This window comes from Abrus precatorius, unplaced genomic scaffold (genome assembly GCF_003935025.1).
Source record: "Abrus precatorius isolate BTA unplaced genomic scaffold, Abrus_2018 Scaffold2, whole genome shotgun sequence".
Classification (NCBI taxonomy): domain Eukaryota; kingdom Viridiplantae; phylum Streptophyta; class Magnoliopsida; order Fabales; family Fabaceae; genus Abrus; species Abrus precatorius.
Window position 1 is genome coordinate 17,319,266 of NW_020874362.1, and position 19,753 is coordinate 17,339,018.

General features: G+C 32.7%; 2 protein-coding genes across 2 annotated transcripts; both read right to left on the minus strand.

The window, feature by feature from the left end:
• Positions 1-10,232: 10,232 nt before the first annotated feature.
• On the minus strand, positions 10,233-11,295 carry LOC113859259 (glycine-rich cell wall structural protein 1.0-like). Its single transcript, XM_027492071.1, has 2 exons — positions 11,177-11,295; positions 10,233-11,140 (listed from the first exon to the last, which is right to left on the minus strand). Exons 1-2 carry the CDS (start codon positions 11,280-11,282, stop codon positions 10,401-10,403), a joined length of 846 nt encoding a protein of 281 aa, XP_027347872.1. The 5' UTR covers positions 11,283-11,295; the 3' UTR covers positions 10,233-10,400.
• Positions 11,296-15,822: 4,527 nt separating this feature from the next.
• Positions 15,823-18,020, minus strand: LOC113859540 (protein FAR1-RELATED SEQUENCE 3-like). The gene is made up of 4 exons (XM_027492286.1): positions 17,779-18,020; positions 16,871-17,660; positions 16,266-16,683; positions 15,823-16,175 (listed from the first exon to the last, which is right to left on the minus strand). The coding sequence occupies exons 1-4, from the start codon at positions 18,018-18,020 to the stop codon at positions 15,823-15,825; spliced, it is 1,803 nt and encodes a 600-aa protein (XP_027348087.1).
• Positions 18,021-19,753: the final 1,733 nt, after the last annotated feature.

Below are 19,753 nucleotides of genomic sequence, written 5' to 3' on the forward strand. Positions count from 1 at the left end.
GCATATTGGACTACCAAGTGGCTTAATTTTGATCTGTCAGGTGCTGGAGGGAAGAGAGTTCTGCAGCTGCACGAATTGGAGGAATTCAGACAGCAAGCTTATGAGAATGCAAAGTGGTACAAAGAATGAACTAAGAGAATCCATGACAAGTTCATTCTGCAAAAAGATTTCAGACCTGGATAGCAAGTATTGTTATTCAATTCTAGGCTAAAACTGTTTCTAGGCAAACTGAAATCTAGATGGTCTGGATCATTTTTGATTAAGGAGACTTCTCCCTTTGGAGCAATCCTTATAGAAGATCAGAAAATAGGGAGAGAATTCAAAGTCAATGGCCAAAGATTAAAGATCTATCATGGATAAGAGTTTACAAGGAACATCTCATGCTTGAAATTGGTTCCTCTTGAGTGAGGAACAACTAATGTCAAGCTAGTGACATTAAATAAGCGTTTGTGAGAGTCAACTCACATTTCTAACCCATTTTAAGTTTTTTTATAGTATTTTAGAATTTTGCGTATTCATATTTTGTAATTTTCTGTTGTTCTGCAAATATTCTGCAAAAATATTGCTGAATCTAATTTTCTGAGGTGCAACTGGATACTTAAATTGAGAATTGATGTGGTGAATGTGTATTTGAATGTTTAAAATTTTGCATAATCAGATTTTACAACTTTCTGAAATTTCTGCAAATTGATTTTGCTGCATATCTCTACTGAGGTGAATTGGTATTTGAATTGAGATCCAACATGTCTAATGTGTATCTGCAGAATTAGAAATCTGTATAATCATGTTTTGCAATTTTATCCAAGTTCTGCATATATGTTGCTACAGTTGTTTTTCTGAATTGAATCTGATAAATAATTAGAGATGTGGAATTGAGAGAAGTAAATTGAAGGATTAGAGTATGAGAAGTGAGTTAATTGAGAGTTTAGATGAATTTGATTAATGAAAGGAGTCACTATGTTGCAGGAAAGAAGCTACGTAGAGAATACATTTTGAGGATCTCTGTTGGAACAATCACTTTTATTGACAAAAGTGATCATGCAGAGGTATCAGGGTAATACGCTTCTCTGGAACAATCACTTTTACTGATAAAAGTGATTACGCAGAGACAAATGGGAAAACTAACTCTCTGGAATGCTTTCTTTTATTGGCAAAAGTGACTATGCACAGGTGAGTATAACCTGGACCTCTGTGCGTTATTACTTTTATTAACAAAAGTTGCAACATAGTTGCGCGTTATCACTTTTCCCAGTAATAGTGACACGGCGCTCCTTATTCTGAAAAATACACTCTCTGGAACATTCACTCTTATGAATAATAGTGATAACGCTGGGACTTTTAAAAATATAAAGGTCACTTTTATTTTCAAAAGTAGTCACGTGCTTAGGCGTTCCTATAAATTTTGCTAAGGGTGAATATGCACATACGCTTTTAAACCTAAAATTCCTTCCCTCTCTGAGAGCTCTCTAACCCTCAATCTCTGCATTGCGTTTTAGAAGATTTTTCTTCCTTGTTCCATATTCGAGCATCATTTCTACATCTCCAACCAAGGTACATTTCCTTTATTTTTGAAATCTGTGATTGGAGTTTTGTATGTGTTTAAATATTTTGGGGAAACTATTGAAAAAAAAAAGGATAACTAGGAATGTTCGAAGCATTTAAATCAATTTGGGGAATAGAAAATACTAAGATTAGGTTTTGCTGTAATTTGAGTTTTCTGAGAAGATTCACCTCTACATTGCACTTTTCACATTAACAAAATTCTGCAGAAACTGACTTGACCTAAAAAGATTCAAATTGAGTTTTGATTGAAAGATATTGAATTTGAAAGTCTGAAATTATATACTGTGTTGTGTTCTGCATGTATTGTTTTGGAAAATGTAGAGATTAGTGTTGGGAAACTATTATGATATTATTTACTTCAAGAATGAAATGGATAATACTTGGAATTAGTCTTTCCCTGTCAACTATGACATTTTTACTAGATAATTGACACTGCATTGCACGCTATATGTATCACATTCTGCAACATTTTAGTTGACTTAAATTGAATTGTGTGAATTGGTTGATTGGAAATATCTGAATATGACTATTTAAAATTACCTGCTGGGATGGAATCACTTTTACATTAGTCTGAAAATTATAATAAGTAAGTTGCAGCAATATTTTTGAAAAATTGGATGAGACCTGGATGATTCCTCTGTGTTAACCTGAATTTATATATGAGGAATTAACATGCTTTCACTGTAAATGCTTAAGTTTGTGCAGCTGGATGTTGATACTTGAATGTTGGATTTTATCTTAACAACAATTTACTTGAGCATAGTGTTAAACAATGAATGTCTGTAAAATATTTGCTGGAATTTTCTGCAAGCATATATTAAAATTTTACATTCTCTTTTGCAGAAATTAAATAAAAAATGGTTAGAACTTCCTTCAATACACCCTGTGGGCCCTCCTAAGAAAAAGCAAACTACATCTTCTACCACTCCTAAGAAGAAGCAAGCTACATCTTCCCCCACTCCAAGAAGAAGATCCAGCAGAAATCTTCAAGCTACAGCATCAAAGAGGGCCAGAACTGATGGTGTCTCAAGTTCCTCACCTATTCAAATCTCTGACCCACCTCAACCAAGATCCCCTGAACCTTCACCTTCCCCATCACCTCCACCAAGAACAACTGCACCCTCAGGATCTTCACCATCTGCCACACATGACCCCAGATTTAGAAGTTTGGCCCATGAAAACTTTTTCAGAGCCAACATTTTGAGAAGAAAAATTGTTCCTGACAGAGCATTCCAAATAGCTGGGAACAATTATCCATAATTCAAAGAGGAAATCCAAAGAAGAGGCTGGGAATTCTTCTATGCAACAGCTGGCCTGGGTTGGAGGGAAATAACTCAGGAATTCTATGCCAATGCCATGAGGTTTAAGGGAAATCGAATCCCTAAGTTCAGCTCCATGGTCAAAGGCATAAGGATTGACTTTTCACCAGTAAACATCAACAGGGTGTTGGAAATCAACTCTGCACAACATACTGCACAACTAGACTTCAAATCATTTAAGGAAAGTCCAGATATTGATTTTGTGCAGATTCTGGAAAGAATTGGTAAACCAAGCACCACATGGGAGCTGAACCAATCTAAGAAGTCAAAGCACATCATCACCAAGAATCTGCTACCCTTTTCCAAAGTGTGGAGCATGTTCATCTTGAACTCATTCATGCCTGTCAAACATACCTCCACACTGGCTGTCAAGAGGGCTGCTTTGCTGTTTGCCATAGTCTCTGACATCTACATAGATGTAGGAGCAGTTATAAGTGACTGCATTTTTGGCATCCTGAAGACAAAAAGGGATTCATTGGCTTTTCCCTCAGTCATCACTTTGCTTTGTGAAGATGCAGGAGTAGAATTTAGAGATTACCAAGAGAAGATCAGAGCTACACCATCCATTTCTGCAGCTATGATAAAAGAGATTTATGCTACTGTCTCTTGCACTTCTGCAGCCCCAATTCCTTCACAATACAAGAAAGAGAAGCTTATGATGATGAAGGACACTCTGAAGCAACTAGCTGACGGGCAGAATCAATTGGCTGAAAGACAGACTGAGCTTCACAATAGCCTAAAAGCTGGAGTTATGCTAATGGAATGTATCATGATGAATATTGGTCAGAAATTGGGAATGACCAAAGATGAAATGTATCATACTCCAGATTTGGCAGAGAATGCTCAGTGCCTTCGTTCTTCTGTGTTCAAGAATATGTCAATATACAGAACCCACTTTCCTCAGCCAACATTTGAAGAGGTAGTGGAAGAAGAAGAAGAAGAAGAAAAAGGTTCTGAAGAAGAAAGCTTAGAGGAAGAAGATACAACAAAAGACTAGTTTAGGAATTTATTTTCTGTTACTAGGAGTTTTGTAAATTTCTGTAGTTTCAAACTTTTTGGGTTGTAATCACAATTTGGTACAATTTGGTTTAATTTTCACATATCTGTTCTGCATTTATATTAGCTTTCTAACTAATTGCTTTTCTCTTACTGATCATTGATGGAATTCTAGTGTTTTGTGCAGAGAATGTCACACACACAACACTCACACACATTGGATGATAGTACCTGCACAAGCTGCCATGAAAGGGGGGTTATTCCTTACCTCTTAATTCATGTGTTACCTATACAATACACTAGACATTTACTGATAATAATATAGATTAGGAGCTCTTTTCTGCTAATTAAATGCAAGAGGATTGAATATTTTGTGAATTCTGTTTGAATTTCTTTTTAAGTTGTGTTTCTCATTCTCAAAATAAGATCACACTTGTATTTTAAAAAATAAGGCAGTTGCCACTAGGTGCATATATTTCTGAAAAGTGCATTGTGTTTTCATTAATCCACATGATCAGTTATAAATGCCTAATGAGATTTGAGCTGCCTATTTCTTTTTCTTGTGTGATTAATCATATTTGGCTACATTCTCTAGAACTTGTCCTTGTTCTTAATTGAATATGCATGTTTACAGTTTTCACACACATGATGGAGGCCATGTTTGATATACTTAGTCAGCCTAAATACCTTCCCTTATGCTTGAATACCTTAGTTCACCCCTTTGAGCTTAATATTCCTTTTTCTTGAATTAACTTCATTATAAGCCTTGCTGAAAAACCAATTTTACCATTCAATTAATCAGAGGCAGAGTGAGTTTAATCAAGAATGACCTTTAAAACTAAGTTTGGGGTAACATCCATTTTGTGTTGCTTGAGGACAAGCAAATTTATAAGTTTGGGGTAGGGGAATAATAGGCTATCTAAAGTCAGAAAATAAAAATACAGTGCTGCAGAAAAATAAAGAAATTATGCAGCAAAAAACTGGCTGCAGGAAATTCTAAAAAGTGAAAAAAAAAATAAGTTCAAGAGAAAAAGAATTACAGTAAAATGCTGCAGGAAAAGAAAATTTGAACTCATGAAAGCAAGGAAAGAAAAATCAAAATGAAAAATCTGCTGCACAAAAACAAATTGTTTGCTATAATATTGAGGAAGTTAGTGAGAAATGAGGCAAAACCAGGTTAGTTTTTCAGTCATTCACTTAAAATGCCTCTGATTTTTGAGAAATTGCATTTGCTTCCTATTTTGTTCAGTATCTACCTTAACCTAAGCCTTGATTATAACCTGCAAAAAGCCCTCTTGATGCGTGATTGACTGTACTAAGCAAAGGAGATGGAGAAATTAGGCAAGCATATGGTAGAGTATAGTTAAATTGATGATTAAAGAGAGAAAACAGTACCTAACACTGTTGAGCAATGAGAGAAACACTGTCTAGTGAGAAGTGATCATACTTTTTAATATTTCTCACATGAACTTGGCTGATATATATGAACTTAGATAGCAATTCTTGCTTAAAATTTGATGAACGCAGTGTGATTGCAATGATGAGTAATTGGATGAACATCTTAAATGAAAATTATGTAGAAAACACAGAACTGTAAATTGCAAATCTTACAAAAACAGTTTGTGAGATCATTCTTGAAGAATAGAGGAATTACCCTTGGTTTAATTTGATTTGCTTGAGGATAAGCAAAAATTCAAGTTTGGGGTAGTGATGAATCCATATTTTTACTGATATTTTAGCATAATTCTAACACATTTGATAAGAAAAATATATAAAGAAACCAGAAAAACTCAGAAAAAGAGAAGGAATTGAAGTTTTGTTTAAAGTTGTAGTTATTTTAGCAATTATGGAATTTTTGATTAGGAATTAAGTTTTTAATCTTGTTTTTGAAGGAATAATTCGAGCAAGGTTCATGTGAATGGAGGCTTGATGACAAGGAAGAGGAAAGAAATAAGTCTGGACTCCAAAAACACAAGAACAAGAAAATGCAGAATGGGCGTGATCACTATTGTTAGTGAAAGTGATCACTCTAGAGTTCAAAGAAAGAAGAAAGCCTGGGCGTTATCACTTTTATCAGTAAAAGTGATAGTTCCAGAGAGGCAAAATATCAGGAAAGCCTTGCGTAACCACTATTGTCATCGAAAGTGATCGTTCCAGAGAGCCTTCATCTTGGCGAGTTGCGCGTAGTCACTTTTATTCATAAGAGTGATCACGCGCAACTACTTGGGTTCTGCGTTGACACTTTTATCAGCAAGAGTGATAGTTCCAGAGAGCTCTCAATATCAGGAAAGTTGCGCGTGGCCACTTTTTCTCATAAAAGTGTTAACGCACAACCATAAACCCTATGCGTAGCTACTATTTCTCATAAAAGTGATGACGCACAAATATGAGAAATTCTATACATACCAGAAACGATCAAGAAATGAGGGATTCGGTTCATTTTCAATTTTGTTAGTTAGATTCTCGTTGGAGGAAGTGAGAGAGAGGAGTGGGGAGTCAAATCTTGGAGCTTCACGAAGAGACATTGGAGTGGAGCACGTTGCAATGGTGATTCCGATTTTCTCCTTCTCTTCTTCTCTTTCTTTTCTTTTCTCTGCTGCCATGGCTGTGTAATTTGTTCATAGTTAGGGATTGTAGATCTGAAACGAACATGTTGAATTAATTTTGGATCTGAATTTCAAGCTTTGGAATAGATTGAGTGATTGATTCTGCATTTTACGTAGTAATTGAATGGAAATTTGATTAACTAATTTCAGAGGAACTCTTGTCAATGGAAATTGAAGTTGTTCTTCAGATCTGAACCAATCACCGAGATTATAGTTTTCTTAGGGATAAGAGACTTTGATCTTGCAATCTTCTAGTTTTTTACACTTAAAGCAACATTGAATTGAATCAGATCTAAGGAATTAGAATGACTTAATTGAATGTTAGGTTCACTGAGTTAAGGAATTAACCTCTGAATAATATAACGTGAAACTGATTGTCATTCTTTCCAATTGCTTGCTAATTCAGAACCTTATTGATTAAACATTGGAGTTTTGGTGAAGCAATTCCCTAGCTATGGTTTCTCTCCCTGTTATCACATAATTGTTTGTTCATTGTTTTGTTTTCTGCAAGTTCACTTTACTCCTAATTGTTCTGAATTGATGTTATTACATGTTACAACTTTTCTTCTGAATTTTCATGGGTCAAATGGTTATATTTCTATGAAGTGATACTTGAATCTAAATTCCCTGTGGAGACAATACTTGGATCTTAAATTTTACTCATTACTTGCTGCAATCCTAGTGCACTTGTTAGTATTTAGATTGCAAACAACAAGTTTTTGGTGCTATTGCCAGAGAAATAGAAACCATTGAAAAAAGAAACCAAAAAGGAAAGGAGGGATGAAATAAGGGAACCAAGCCCTAAAACTCACCTAGATCTGTATTAGGTAGAGGTTCTCACTTGGATCTGGAAGAAGTTTGACTTTGGGAGGGTTCTCTTTGAGTGAAGAGTGTGAGAGAACGGAGGGGAAGTGAGAGGGAATAGTGATTTGATGAGAAATGAGAGTTTTCAGCTCAAAACCCCCTTAAATACCCCTCAGTTCACGATATTCTCACTACAACGAGATATACCAGACAATAAACCCTTATGTTGTCTGTCATTTTTCTTACAGTGAGAACCTCTTCGCTACAGCGAGGCTCTCTCGCTGTAGTGAGAGAGCTCCAAAATGCCTTGTTCTGGATTACCCATTCTTGCTACAGCGAGAGGCATCTCACTGCAATGAGTTGTCTTAAAACCTAACATCAACCAAAATCCTCCAACTCACACAATATGCATTAAACTTTTACTCAGTAACCATACAGCTTATACACACATAATTTCAAGCCATCTTACACCACAACCATCATACGACATCACACCTAAAACATAAGGACGTCGTAGTTAAATAAATACATCATTCATTCTAAAAGAAAATAGGTATACACCCAACATAGGCCTGACAATTTTGGGTTCCTTGTTATGATTATATGTTTTAAATTATTCCTTTATTCTTTAGCCAGGAATTTTTTTTAAGGACAAGCAAATTTCAAGTATAAAGGGTTGATAAGTCCATATTTTGATATGTTTTATGACTTATATTTATATACTTGGAACTTATTTTGTGGGTGTTTCACCAGTGCATTATAGGAATATTATGAGCAAAAATCAGACAATTACAATTGATCCCACAGGAGATCAAGGCCATGCTTCACACTTGACATAGGTATGCTTTGTTATCTAGCATAGTTATGTTGGATGATGATGCACGACTATGCTGAACAGATCTGTGTTTAAAGCTTAAATTTAAATTTTAAACTTTGCGAGAGGTTTTATCTAGATTCATATTTGAAATCTAATTGTCTGTTGAGATTTTCATGGTGGAAAAAACCAATTTCTGTTCAAAAAGATAAAGCTCAGTCGCAGTGCATCAAGTGACAACTAGGAAAATCAATACACACCTTATATAAAAAGACCTTATGCTCCTGAAAGAAAACAACTTCTATACACACCATCTTCTTCCCCTAACTTCTAACTTAATCAACCATTGAGAATTATTGGAAATCATTGACAGAGATAACGAGCATTCCTCTGAAGTCCATGCGAATGATTGAGTGTCCCTTTTAAGCCTTTTCAGTTTGAATTTTCCTTTGTGTTTATGGATTTGATTGTCATGTTTTTCATTGTTTATTTTGTTATGGGTAGCTAAATCCATAACTAGGCTTGTGACAGATCTCATTGCACATTCTATGTAATCTTCATGTTTAATAATAATGTTGGTTTCTTTTCATGTTTAGCTTTTGTCATACTGAATTGAACTTTGCATGTTTTCTTTTTATGTTTAGTTTTTATACTATTGAATTAAACTTCGCATGTTAAGAACTGATCACCTTTAGCACTCATAATTAGTTGCATCGTAGGCAGTCGTTCCACATGTAATTAATGAAACTATAGGATAAAACAGGACAAGGGGTTAAGCGGATCAAATTTAATTCTTCTCTTCCAATTGTTATTAAATTAACAAATCTGTAGGCTCTTTATGTTTTCTCTACATTTTGCCTTGCAAGATCATTAGATTAATTTCCTAAAGAAAAGAATATTAACATTGCATGATCATTGGGGTGTTAATAGGTAAAACTATATGCCCTTAGCTCTTCTCATTCAATTTCTATAAAAAACTACTTATGTGTCTTTTCAATTACTCTGAGTTTAAATTCTTCTTGTTTTCAATTTATTACGCACCCTTTTGAGTTTAAACAATTAAATTAAAATGTTCTTTAGTACTTAAAAATAATTTCTACAAGACAATAACTTAGAAAATTAATTTTAAACCCTTTATTACTTTTCAATAAATATACTTGTCTACAATTCTGAAATTTACTTAAACTTGTTTGATACTTAAAACATGTTAATCAAGAGGAGTTTTTGTGCAGTACAGTAGAAAGCTAATCCCTCTTAATCCAAGTCCCTTTTACACATTTATTTATAACCTAATTTACTACGCAATTGTCTAAATTTTAACACCAAATTTTAAATTTAAACTTCACAGATAATGAGATGGGTTCAGAGTTTTATTTAAAAGAACCAGAAAAGAAAACCTAAACATATATATTTTTCGTTCCCAAACCTAAACTTATCTTCATCGAGGGAAACCTATCCCGCCTATATATTTTTATTTTATAGAAAAACCAAGTTACTTATACACTTTAAATTAAATTATATGTTAACTGCATTTTAATTTAAATAATATATAAAAATTATTTTAAAAAAACTTTAAAACTACATAATTCTTTAATGTGTGTAATGTAGTTTTTTATATAATTATTAATTTAAATTATTTAACCATTTTAATAATTAAAAGAAGTGCGACTATGTATACACATACTCTTCCTCACTTTTGTAAATTTAATTGAAGAAAAATTAAATTTAGTCGAAGATTTTTTTTCCCATCAAACTCAAGTTGGGATCATATTACTCGAAAAATTGGATTTAGCTTTCGTGTCTAATAATAATGGTTATAGTTGCAACCACTAGCTAGCAGATACCAGAATCGCGATAGTAACAATATGATATATGGCTTGACCGAGGTAACGAAGTTTACTTAGTGGTGATGGTAATATTTATTATTACACGTCTTTTAAGAAAGATGACACTTTTTTTTTTTTGGCAGCTAAAATAAGTTAACCTAATTTTTCATGATCTACCATTTAACTTATGCTTAGTAACTTCTTGAGTTTTCTTATATCTACTGCTTACTAATTAAATTTTGAAAAGTAATGAAGTAATATGGAGTACGTGATGCTTCATAAAATACAAATAATAGTCTTCCAAACCATTGCATGCCTCGTTCATTTAACTTTTAGCATACATACAACAATATTATACTGCAATTTCACTAGTTTGTAATTAAGCATCCTCGTACTCATATTTTATTCTTGTTACTATTATGGTTAGGAGGAGCTGAGTATTCTCTTTTTAATATTGAATTTCGTGTTAAGCTCAAGGGTAATATCCACCATGTCCGCCGCCTTCACCACCACCAGAACCACCTCCATATCCTCCTCCATGTGCACCTCCACCACCGTAGCCCCCGCCGCCACCACCGCCAGAGCCACCACCGCTACCGCCAGCTGCCCCACCACCATATCCTCCACCTGCTCCTCCACCACTACCATATCCACCTCCATGGGCTCCACCAGCACCACCACCCCCACCGCTTCCACCGCCACCTCCGTATCCACCACCATGTTCTCCACCATATCCACCACCAGCTCCTCCTCCTTCCCCACCTCCATAGCCACCACCAGCACCTCCTGCACCTCCCCCTCCACCTCCTCCACTGCCACCTCCACCACCACCAGCATAACCACCTCCACCATAACCTTCCCCGCCTCCTTTACCAGCTCCTCCACCATAACCACCACTAGCACCCCCAGCACCACCACCTCCACCCCCTCCACTGCCACCTCCGCCACCACCAGCATAACCACCCCCATGTGCTCCACCTTCACCGTAGCCTTCACCACCTCCTTTACCTGCACCTCCTCCGTATCCACCACCTTCAACACTACCGCCACCACCACTTCCTCCACCACCACCATGGCCCCCACCAGCAACACCATATCCTCCACCTGCACCTTCACCTCCACCAGCTCCTCCTCCATAACCACCTACGCCATGCTCTCCCGAACTTCCATATCCTCCACCTCCACCTGAACCTCCACCCCCACCATAACCTCCTGCACCAATTCCAATCTCACCGTGCACACCAGCACCAATGCCGTGATCTAAACCAATGGAGATGAGTGTTCTAGCGGCGGAGCAAATGCCTAAACATAATACCACAAAGAAAACAATGCTGACAACTCTCGAAGTACCCATATGGGAAAGTGTTGAAATCCCACACTAAGATTTTAGGATTACAAGACGGGTATATATAGGAATTGTATTGGGCCAATGGGGGAGTGCAAAAGCGCGTTTTTGTGCTGTCCTACGTAACAAGATGACACAGAGTAAAAAGATTTTACTAAAAACTTGCTGCTGTAGAGCACCTTAGAATTTCTTTGTGCCGAATGTGGACCATAGCACGTGCAGAGAAGAGAATTTTAATTGTCCCCACAAGGTGATCCCATACAAGTATACACACACTTAACACTACTAGCTAGAGCCACTAGTGTGCTTTTGCTGTCACCCATTAATTTGATCTTATTCTCATCGTGATGATCCAGAGCTTGTTATTATAAAGTATGAACCTAATTTCTAGTATGAGAAAAAAATTCCCATTTCGTATTTTGATGGATTTCCGACTCATTCACTGATGTATTGATATTTGCATCTTAACTGCTTGAATTTAAAACAATAAACAATAAAAAAAATAGTTTTGATTAAAATGTTTTTATCTTAAATTATTTGGAGAGCCCACTAACACCATAATAATTTATTTATTGAAAATTATTTAGAAACAGTGACAGAGCTTGATTGATCATGTTGAGAGTGAAAATAATTCATATAGTCAAAATATGATACATTCTGCATGTACACATTATTTATCTGCGAGAAATTTATTTGTTTATTTTATTTATTTAAAATTTAAAATAATAATTATAAGAACAAGACAAGTTTGGACTAACAAATTTAGTCTCTTAATCTATCGGGAAAGCTTGCTAACACAAAATGTAAATACATTTAGTGAAATGTAACTAAAGAAGTGGCGGAGCATAAATGGTTATATTAATCATTATTAAATGTTTAAACTCAAATTAATCACTAAGGACAATCAAATGCCATTTCTAATATTTTGTATAACACATGATAAAGAATGCTTGTTTTTTTCATCTAAATTATATGTATATCTTATTAGATGCAATTTTGTTTGAATTAGATACCAACATTATATTAGGGCGACAAAATTTTTCTTCCAAATATTATATATAACTATGACAAACTTGAAACTAAACATTAAACTAAAATAATTTTTTATAAATTAATACAGATACTCGATAATTACTTATGTATGTTACCCATACATTCAAATAATAAGAATAAAATATAAGTTACATTACATGAAAAGCACTAAAATCACTCAAATTAATTTTAATAATATTAATAACTTTTTATTTCTTTCTTCAAAATCATTATTAACAAAGAAGGTTAGTATTTTGAAACTTTTAATAGAAATTATTTTAAATTTTGCATATATATTATTCATTTTACACAACTTTTTAAAGTATTATCTAAGTTTTTATATGTTAATATTACCTGCCGGTAAAAAAATTATATACAGTATACTGAGAAAAATGGATAATAGCTTAAAATACAAATTTGGCTTAGAAAACTAGATTGAGAAAAGGAAAAAAAAATTAATTTTAAAGATTTTCGATGCCCTTCAAAAATTACTTAACAGATCAAAATAAATATAATGATTAATATGTATATAAATTTAAAGAGTATATTTAAACGTTATAACGACAAATTATACAAAATGAAGTTATATTCTTATTGACTTTTAAATGAATCCCTTTATTATATTTTTTTTCAACATTATAAGTTAGTCTATAATTTATTTACTAACATTATAAGGTATTCACATATAGAAGTAAATAATTCTACAAAACTTAATTTGCGCAGGTTTATCTAGTATTTTATTTTATGTTTTTGTGAAAGTGGCATTTTTCATTAATTATGGATAATTTAAATATTTTGTCGTACATAAGAAGTTAAAATATAAAATAGATAAGTTATGTTTAAGTTTAGTGTGATGTGGCTGGCTAAACATTATCAATTGGTCCACCAACAGCACGTGTCAGAAGATTATTCGAGCATTTGGTATATGTACACAGGGATACACACAGCAGAGAAGTGAGTGGGTAGGCGAAGTGTTGGGTCGATGACTTTTTTGCTTTAATTTGAAGGCAAAGGCTTAAGCACCTTACCCTGTTGCCTTCATTGACAATGGTGAAGCTGCTTCTACTTCGTGAGTGTGAGTAGTGGATGATCACATGCAAAATGGTTGAGTGGGACCACTCCATGTTGTTCTGCTTGTCTAGTGGATTGCCCTTTTTCCATTCACGCCTATCTTCCAAGCGATCAATTATTTTATTCTAACAGCAAAATTTAAGTAATTTACTAAATAATCTCTGAAAATATTATTTTATTTATTTTTAATCTTTAAAAAGTTTTTTTTTCATAATTTAGTCATCAAACGTGTTAACTTGATTACATACAATTTAATCAAATTAATGATCCATAAATGTGTCATTCCATATGATTTTATTTATATTTTACTATAATTTTGCTTTTTATGAAAAAAATTAAAAATATGACTAATTTACAATTACATACGATTTCAATATATATATATATATAATTGTAAAAATTATATACACAATACCCGGTTTTCTTAACGTATATAGTGTAATTTGATAAATAAATAAAAACGAAATAAAATGGTGTAAAATTCAAATTATTTCAATGAATAAGGTAAGTTGCAAATTTGGAATGTATGAAATACTTGTGGAATTTTTCTTTTACTAACAGTATGTCGTAGACAATGTATATAATTTATATTTTTTAATTTCTTTTAAGAATATAAGTTGTATATTTATATAGACGAGTACTATTTTAAATAAAATTTAAAAAGGCCACATATATATTGTATATGACTTATGTATTTTAAATTAAAAAATGCATGACTGACGGATTAATGGAGAAGATTTTGTGCAGCAAATTTTAGAAACTCTTCCTTTCTTTTTTCATATTTATCACTTGTGTGTAGCATTTACACTACAGAGGAATCAAAATTACAGAAATTGGGATACCAATAATTTGACACCTTGCAATTGCAAGCCCACATCCTATTTGTATGATCCTATGTTATTTGAGAAAATTAGATTTTCAATAATTCTCGGTTAAAAGTTGCATGTTAAGTCTTGTGTTTTATACTTGACTAGAATTCGAAATTATTTTACATTAGTCTACAATTACAAAACTCAAATATTATATTATTTATTACAAGAAAGCACGCAAAAATAATTACCAAATTTAAATATAATATACAAGATTTAAAAGTTTACTCACTATTGAATGAAAAAGTTTCTTTTTAAATCGCTCAACTTAGATAATTTATGATTTAATACCATAAAAGTTAACCCATTATATTAAATCTTAAATAAAAAATTAAATTCTTACTAAAATTTAAATTTAAATAAAAAAATTTATTATAAAGTTCCTATTAAAAAAATAAATATTTTTTTGTAAGATGTGAAAAAGACATTTTTTTAAACATGAATTAATAATGACACCACAAATTTAAGAAAATTTTGAAAATATAACTTTTGTATATAAGGGCAGGATCTTCTTACACCAGTGTAAGTCTAAAACTCTTACACCCAATTTTAGTCATTCATTTAATTTATATGTAACGACTACACTTTATAACACTATTTGACTTACACTTAATGAATTTTAATTTATCACTTCACTAGTCTCACTCTTCATTTCTCTCTTCTGATGATACTCTACCTTTTCCTATTACCCGTCTTTTGCTTCAAACAACACAAGCTAACACCTTTGTAATCTTTCTATTATAGCAAGCTTGCACAAATAGTATCTCTTTATCATAGTAAGCTTGCACAACACGCAAGATAATGTGTTTGCTTATGATGTAAAGCTATAATTTATTTTAAATTTGAACAAAAATATATAAGTTATACTCACATATTATCTGTTGCTTTGCTTTTAAATGAAACAAAATGTAAATCAAATAAAAATATAAGCTTGCTTTTTTATTATAGGTATTGGATATTAAAAAAATTTTGTTTAAAATCATTCTTTGGTATATAAATTTTTAATTGTTCTCTTAGATTAAAAAAATTATGTTTACATCTTCATGCAATTTTGATAAAAGTCGTTGCGTTCTATTTTTTTTCTTAACTTTTTCATTTAAAATCAATCTTTGGTTAAAAAAAACAATGTTTACATCTTCATGCAATTTTGATAAAAGTCATTATGTCTCTTGTATTCTTGTTTTGAGAATATTAGAAGACGACAAAAAATCTCTCACACACACACTTCAATTGTAGAGGAAGAAACAAGAACTAATCAAGATGGATATTAGTTATTTCAAAATTTTGATTTGTGGTTGTAAAATTTATTATTTTTTATTCTGACCTGAGTCTATATACTCTCTTTAAATTTAGTAAAAAATATTTAAAAAGTAAAAGAAAAAAAAGACACAATAAACTCATTAAAAATTATTAATATTGTGGACTTTATATTGTAATTGCATTCAGCCCTTAGACAAATTTAAAGTAACTTTCACATCATTATATTAATCTAATAAAAATAAAATCCAAAAAATAATTATTCCACTTCACCTAACTCTTCCAACATGGTCACCTCTTTGGTACCATGTTTACGTACACTATGTTGTATATTTCTTGCAAGTTGATTGATAGTAACCGTATTCACCACATGATTTACATTGTCTCCTTTTAACTAAGGTCTTGTTTGTTGCCAATTCAAGAGCATTCTTATATCTTCTAACCATAGCCACTTTGTCAACGGACTTCTTTTTTCGTCCTTTTGTTTGTGATATGTAAGAGTCTTTGATAATGCAATTAGAGACATCATCTAAGGTTTCAAACATCAAATTTTCTTGGTTTGGCTCTAAAAAGGTCACGCTCGTTTCTGTCACCATTTTAGCAACATCGTTATAAACACAATCAAGATCAACCAAAATAAAGTTGTATGCATCTTTTGACTTCTTAGCCAAATCTAAAAATTTGCTTAATAAACTCTACACATGTATACTTCTCAAAACATCTAATTCATGATTTTAAATATCAATATCACCAACCTCAATACATTGATTGGCTTCTTTGGTCCAACGCTGCAAAATATACTGAGTAGGAATTTGAACAATGTTTTTTGCTTGAAAAATAACCAGAATATGCCTACACAGTATCCCCATGATTTCATAAAGTTGACAACCACATGTAGCATTCTTTGACTCCAAGTTTATATCAACAAGAAATGTATCTCGAGCATTAAAACAATTAGACACACGATATTTGTATTGCAAACCATTTTTCTCTACCTTCTCTTTTGTAAAATGAGTAACACTGACAAACTCATCATGAAACTTCCTGAACACATTTCTAGTATAGATTGACACAGTGTGCTCCTTAATTTTTGAGCCAATACTCAAAATGCGTGATTTGTGTCTAGACTTAAAATCTTCTCTTTTTTCAGCCTCGTACCGGTGATTGATTGCCTTTTCAAACTTCACCATAAAATCACAAAGTGTTGTGCTTGAATCAACAAAAGAGTCAAAAAAGGAATTGATGCTCTCACTCCTTTGCGTAGTATTCATACCAGCAAAAAAAAGTTCTTATATTATAAATCGGTATCCATGACTCTCTAATTTCATATAATCTTTGAAGCCACTCATTTTCTTGTAATTCACACACCACCATTATATGTTGCCAATCATCTTCAAAATCTCTGATAATTGACGATTCTCTAATGCACCTCTTAAGCTCGCGCTTGAATGAAGAATTCTTGTGATATATATGTGCAAGCTTTTCAGGAAACTTCTTTCTAATGTGCCACAAACATAATCGATGACGACTTTTTGGGAATACCTTGGCCACAACAGCTCCAATTGCTAAATCTTGATCAATTATTATAGACATAGGCTTCTTCCCTTTCATTGCCTCAAGCAAAGTTTCAAATAACCATATAAAAGATGTCTCAGATTCATCTTGTAATAAGGCACAACCAAACAAAATTGATTGAAAATGATGGTTTATTCCAGTAAATGGGGCAAATGGCATGCTATATTTGTTAGTTTTGTATGTCGTATCAAAGGTGATGACATCCCCAAAACACTCATAAACTAACCTTGATCTAGCATCCGCCCAAAATAGATTCATCATTTTAGCATCATCATCACATTGTATTGCATTGAAAAAATCAGAATTTTGAGCTTGCTTTTGTTTGCAACAATTTAAAACACCCTGTGCATCTCCAACATCCAAATTCTTGTTACGAACATTTCTCATATGATTCCAACAATCTCTATTGAAAAAAGATGAACCACTAGCATTGAATATAGAGACAACCTTTTCGGTGGGTAATCCTTCTTCATTAAACCTTTCAACAAGATTCTTTGCAATTGCATTCATTTTCCTATGACATCTAAAAAAGGACACGCTTTTAGGACTAGCCATGTCATGATTATGATTATTGTCAAACAACCTAATAACCCATACATCTCAATTCTTAACCTTTGACACAACAAGTAATGCTTGACATCCCATACTATAGTTGAACACTTTTTCTTAGCTTCTCCAATATTGCCATTTTTTTTTATCACCTTTCACCTTCCCTAACACATACAAAAATGCAATAATACTTTTTGCTTGACCGAATGCGAATCCCAAATCCTTTCATTTTGGCAAATAATTTATAAAAATCCTCAACTTTTTTCAATGAGTCAAATTCCATACCAACATGAGGCTCAACATTAAGTTCTTCAACAGAAGATTGTGAAATATGTAGAGGTTCAGAATTCATTACCACTTCATTCCTTGAACTGAGATTAGTCTCCATATCCATTTGAGTTAAATCAACAGGGTCCAAGTCGATTATTTATTAACCTACAAAATAACACGATAATAAGTGAAAAAATTAAAATAAAATCCAATACCTATAATAAAAAACCAAGCTTATATCTTTATCTGATTTACGTTTTGTTTCGTTTAAAAGCTAAACAACTGATAATATGTAAATATGACTTATATATTTTTGTTCAGATTAAGCAACATAGTAAAATGAATTATAGTGTTACGTCACAAGCAAACACGTTATATTGTTGCATAAGGTGTTGTGCAGGCTTACTATGAGAAAGAGATACTATTTGTGCAGGCTTGCTATAAGGAAAAAATTACAAAGGTGTTAGCTTGTGTTGTTTGAAACAGAATACGGGTGATAAGAAAAAGTAGAGATACTATTTGTGCAGGCTTGCTATAAGGAAAAAATTACAAAGGTGTTAGCTTGTGTTGTTTGAAGCAGAATACGGGTGATAAGAAAAAGTAGAGATACTATTTGTGCAAGCTTACTATAATAAAAAGATTACAAAAGTTTTAGCTTGTGTTGTTTGAAGCAGAAGACGGATAATAGGAAAAAGCAGAGTAAGAGAGAGAAATGAAGAGTGGGACTAGTGAAATAATAAATTAAAACTCATTAAATAAGGTAAGTGGGAGAGAGAAATGGAGTATAAGTCAAATAGTGTTATAAAGTGTAGCCGTTAGATGTAAGTTAGATGAATGGCTAAGATTGAGTATAAGAGTTTTAGACTTACACAGTGTAAAAAGATCCTACCCTTTGTATATCAACTTATTAAGAATTACTCTCTACTAATAAATACTACAATATGTTAAAGATATGCATAATATTAAAGTATTCAATACACAGCGAGTATCCTACGCCAATTTAAGTAGGATTGTACCAAATTGAACATTGTTCCTCACTAATAAATAATATATCTTTTTACATATTTATATAAAGGAAAAACAAAACTAATATGAAAAAAAAAAGGACGTGAATAAGGCCCAAGAGAATTATTGGAGCTCCCATGAATGAAAAATATGATTTGATCATGAAGACACTTCAACCAGGATTGGTCATTGCATAATATAAAGGAAACGAGACTTCGACCGTCACTGCATCTGTCATGACTATAAGGATAATATTGGAATTACCAATAGTGGTAATCGTAAAAAAAATAACATTTTCGATAAATATAACGTTGTGCACTAATTGGATCAGGATTGACAGGGGCTTCAAGGTAACATGACCCTATCACAGTGAGTTACTTTACACCATTGGGTCATCCCCCTAGCTAACCCCAAGGTTCTCCGAAAACCTGACACATGCATCTTCATGATGCATGACAATCAATTTAATTAATTATTATTTTTTTACTTTACCATAACAAATCTACTTAATATTTTTCCATTCCTTTGAGGATTTTATATTCAATTAGATCATTGTATTTGTGCCAATCAGGGTATATTTCTTTGTTGATAATTCTATGAATTTCACAACAATTGATCCCACATCGAGATCCTCGGTCCATATTTCATATACAATTTTTATGTCTCTCCTTATTCTAGGACTCATCTTTCTTGCAACTTGGAACACACCATTAACTAGAATATTATTATATCATTGATTAACTTAGTAAAGTTTAGTTGATTGCCATTTTAAGGGATTGTGTATGTTATTTAGAGGTCATTATTATCTTAAGGCTCACCAACTTAATTTACCTATTTCCTTCCTATTAATAA

What these genes read in the sequence shown, in the direction of transcription:
- LOC113859259 (XM_027492071.1), bottom strand. Translation starts at nt 11,282, where the DNA reads ATGGGTACTTCGAGAGTTGTCAGCATTGTTTTCTTTGTGGTATTATGT. An exon ending in TGGTTTAGATCACGGCATTG is followed by an intron (nt 11,141 to 11,176) that starts GTGCTGGTGTGC and finishes GAATTGGTGCAG; the next exon opens with GAGGTTATGGTGGGGGTGGA.
- LOC113859540 (XM_027492286.1), bottom strand. Translation starts at nt 18,020, where the DNA reads ATGGATATGGAGACTAATCTCAGTTCAAGGAATGAAGTGGTAATGAAT. An exon ending in TGTGTTAGGGAAGGTGAAAG is followed by an intron (nt 17,661 to 17,778) that starts GTGATAAAAAAA and finishes ATGGGTTATTAG; the next exon opens with GTTGTTTGACAATAATCATA. An exon ending in GACCAAAGAAGCCAATCAAT is followed by an intron (nt 16,176 to 16,265) that starts GTATTGAGGTTG and finishes GCAAATTTTTAG; the next exon opens with ATTTGGCTAAGAAGTCAAAA.